At 50.3% G+C, this 3,749-nt stretch overlaps 1 protein-coding gene across 1 annotated transcript; it reads left to right on the forward strand.

The window, feature by feature from the left end:
- Positions 1–1,542: 1,542 nt before the first annotated feature.
- Positions 1,543–3,437, forward strand: LOC125554759. Its single transcript, XM_048718193.1, has 2 exons — positions 1,543–2,788; positions 3,397–3,437. The coding sequence occupies exons 1-2, from the start codon at positions 1,543–1,545 to the stop codon at positions 3,435–3,437; spliced, it is 1,287 nt and encodes a 428-aa protein (XP_048574150.1).
- The last annotated feature ends 312 nt before the right edge of the window (positions 3,438–3,749 follow it).

The following is a 3,749-nucleotide window of genomic DNA, read 5'->3' on the forward strand; positions in this document are numbered from 1 at the left end:
CCGTCCAGACAGTATTGACGTCGATCGTAGTCGCTACCGTAGCTAGCATGAATCGGAGTAGATCGAGTCGGAGACGACGCCTCCCATGGAACTCTAGTCGGCCATCGATGGACCGCCGTAGCGCCGCCGCCTCCACGTCGCCCAAGCAGCCGTGGAAGGCCCACCATCTGCAACCGCGCGTGCCGCCCGCCAGGAAGGCCGCACCGCGCACCACCGATCGAGGCCGCTGCCCCGAGATCCCCGCGCCGCCCAAGGCACCGACGAGCAGATCTGAAATAGATCGACCACCAGACAACCTAGGAGCGCCCTGAACGGCCCCCACACGATCACCAGGGGTAGTCGCGAGCATGTGGCCCCCTGAGTCCTCGCCGGCGCGCCCCACCGCCAACACGCCGCCAACCGCCGCCGAACGCCACCCGCGCTAGATCCGGCCGCTGCGGGGAGGAGAGGTCCCGTTGCCACCGACGCCAATCGAGCTTTGCCCGACGACAGCAGGCAGGAAAGGTGGGAGAGGGAGTCGAGGGTTGGGCGGCGCTAGGGTTCCCCCTGGTCGCCACGTGGGGGCGACCCAGGGGAGAGGAGGGGACAGTAAAATGTAGTTGTAAAAGTATGACAACTCTCTCTGTTTTGGTTAACAATAGTTGCCGTGTCTAATTTATGGTAGTTGTCGCGTGCAATCAAACCATAGTTGTCATGCGTGCTTACCTAGTTGTTATGTATGGTTAATCATAATTGTCATGTGTGTCTACCTAGTTGACACGTGCGCGCAACTGCAGTTGTCATCTACCAATGAATCATAGTTGCCATGTGTGTTTACCTAGTTGCCGCTTACGTACAACTGCAGTTGCCATCTATCACCGTATGAGCATCGTGTGGGCGAAGAGGCGCTCGCCCACACGCGCGTGGACTGGTTGGTGACTGTGTGGGCGGGAACCGGTTCGCCCACATGGCGCAGCTAGCAAACTGCGTGCTGCGGGTCGCGTGGGCGAGCGCTCTAACGCCCACACAACACGCTATGTCTACGTAGCACTCAAATTCCTTTAGGATCCGTGCAAAACAAAATCAAGATGGATCAAGGTGTGTGGGGGTGTGCAAATATGTCACATGTGTGGGCGTTATACCATTTGGATATTTTTATTTCAAAAATCGTTTCTTATACGTATGTAGTATGTAGTAGGAGAGGCTGGGCACGGATCACAAATGAATCGACTTTCCGAGCTACGAACAGACACATATTGAACGGAATCGAAACTAACTTCTCCTCTTTTTTGTAATCTATAACGCGCATATACGGACACGGAGTTCCAATCTTGCCGCTGTGTTCATCATATAGCAAAGTTCCAATCTCGCCCCCCTGTGCTGTGCCACACACGTCCCGCTTCCCGATCCGCCGACGCCCGACATCCACTCCGACCGCAGCAGCTCCGGGCGGCCGTGTCCAGCAGGCGGAGGGGTCGCACGGTTCCTCGCGTGCCAGGCTTCACGCGGCCAGGCTAGCTACTTGCGGGCAAAAAAGAGGAGGAAAACTCCAGCCGCCGCGCCATGTCAATCTCATCGCCGCTGGAGGATGAGGACCTCCTCCGGGAGATTTTCCTCCGGCTCCCTCCGCTGCCGTCAACCCTCTCCCGTGCCTCCCTCGTATGCACGCGCTGGCGCCGCATCCTCTCCGATCCCCGCTTCCTCCGCCGTTTCAGCAGACACCACCCGGAACCTCCTCTCTTGGGCTTCTTCAAAGGGTCTCGTCTCAGATATTCCGCCTTCACTCCCATCTTGGACCCGCCCGACCGCATCCCCGCCGAAAGCTTCTTTGTTCGGTTTCTTCACAGCTTGAGGAGACATCCTCCGTTGGGTTTCTCCAAAGGGTCTCTTGCCTTCACTTCCGTCTTCACTCCCGTCTTCGACCCGCCCAATCGCATCCCGGCCCAACGCTTGTTTGTGCCAGAGCACGGGGTGGATTGGGAATTACTTGGCTGCCGCCACGGCCTCGCCGTCATGCTCAGTGAGTCTCTGTGCGAGGTCTTCGTGTGGGATCCCCTCAACGGCCAGCAGCACCGCGTGCCTTTTCCACCAGAGCTCCATGACGTCAAAAGGGAGAGTTTCTGTTTGTGCAGCGCCACGGTGATGTGTGCTGACGATCAAGATGGGCATGTGCACCAGGATTGCTTCCTCAGCCCGGCCTTCAAATTGGTCTTGATCTGCACCAGTAGAGACTTGAAGACATCATTCTCTTGTGTCTATGAATCAGCGTCAGGTGTATGGGGGAATATTGTCTCAACGTCGACTACAGATATGGTTCTGACACTAAGGCCCGGCATCCTCATCGGGAGAACAGTTTACTGGTTGTTTCATGGACGCGAAATCCTTGCATTTGATACTGAAAGGCAGACCCTTTGTGTCATCGAGATTCCGGCAGAGGCCCAACATGTCAACAGCTGGTCCTTTCAGCTCCTACGGACAGATGACGATAGTGTTCTTGGCCTCGCCGTTAAGTCGGAACCGGGCATTCATATGTGGGAGGGCATTCATATATGGGAGAGGAAACTGAACTCTGATGGTCTTGCCGGATGGGTGCTTATGCAGAAAATCAATCAATTGGAGGGGATCTTTTCTTGCGCCTTCAGAAATGCAGAGATGGTGGGGTATGACGAGGAGTTTAATGTGATGATTCTGTCTACGTACAGTGGCGACTTCATGCTCCACCTTAAGTCGATGCAGATCAGATTAATTTCTAAAACGGATGGGTGGGCTCATACGGTTTACTTTCCCTACAGAATTTTCTACACTGCAGGTAGTACCTCTGTACCTCATTTGTAACAATTAAGATCAGTTCCAATTACTATTGATATGTGTTTGTTGTACTAGTGTTCATGTGATGTGAGTAATTGTGTACTCCATGTAAATAGTATAGTGAAACCATCTAATCTTTGAAAAATAGTTACTCTCGATTGGATTATTAAAGCTTGAGTTACGTTTTTTCACTCAATCTATCTCCTTACAAGACAATGTTTGTCTTATTTGTTCTTCATACTAATCATCAATTCATGGCGGCATGCACTTTTTCATCGGAAAATAATACTACTTCTTCAAATTCGAGCAATAACAAGTAAGGCTCAATTTGAGCAGACTGAGTTTTTCCAATTTGTTCATATTTTCTTTCAGCTATATTTGGCGTTAACCTGTACATAGTCTCTGCACTTGTGTTCTGTATGAATGTATTTTCTCTAAACTTCTAAGTAGTCCAAACATGTCTTGGTAAAGGAATATTATAATTATCTTTTCCACCTGACAGCGAATGTGGCTTCATGTACTGTACTTGTCAAAATAGTATACCATGCATTGTCATGATCCAACTTCTCCATGTTTTTTCATTGATTTATTGGGCTTCATCTGATATAGGCAGGGGAGTTGGGTGGAAATGGGTGGATCCAAATCTCTGAACACAAGAGATCTGCCGGTGTGCTATTTTGGTTGAACATGTGAGGTCATTTCTATTTTTGCTATACGCATGTCTTTTTGTCATGGTTACATAATTAATAAGATGATGAATGATTTATTTTTCTTTATGTTACTGGTGTATTAAAATGATTAGTTTCTATCAAGTTCTTCATTTGTAAAAGGTGTGCCTTTGAGTTAGACCACTAGTTCTTAATAACTTGTTCATGATCTGAGTTGTGTTTGCATCATGAGTTGCTCTTGTCAACATGCTTACATGCATATTTTCCATATACATGTCCCACGAAGAGCCGGCC

This window comes from Triticum urartu, chromosome 4 (genome assembly GCF_003073215.2).
Source record: "Triticum urartu cultivar G1812 chromosome 4, Tu2.1, whole genome shotgun sequence".
Classification (NCBI taxonomy): Eukaryota; Viridiplantae; Streptophyta; class Magnoliopsida; order Poales; family Poaceae; genus Triticum; species Triticum urartu.

Excerpts from the sequence above, each read along its gene's own strand:
- LOC125554759 (XM_048718193.1), top strand. The coding sequence starts at position 1,543 with ATGTCAATCTCATCGCCGCTGGAGGATGAGGACCTCCTCCGGGAGATT. Across the intron at positions 2,789-3,396 it reads CAGAATTTTCTACACTGCAG|GCAGGGGAGTTGGGTGGAAA; the intron begins GTAGTACCTCTG and ends CATCTGATATAG.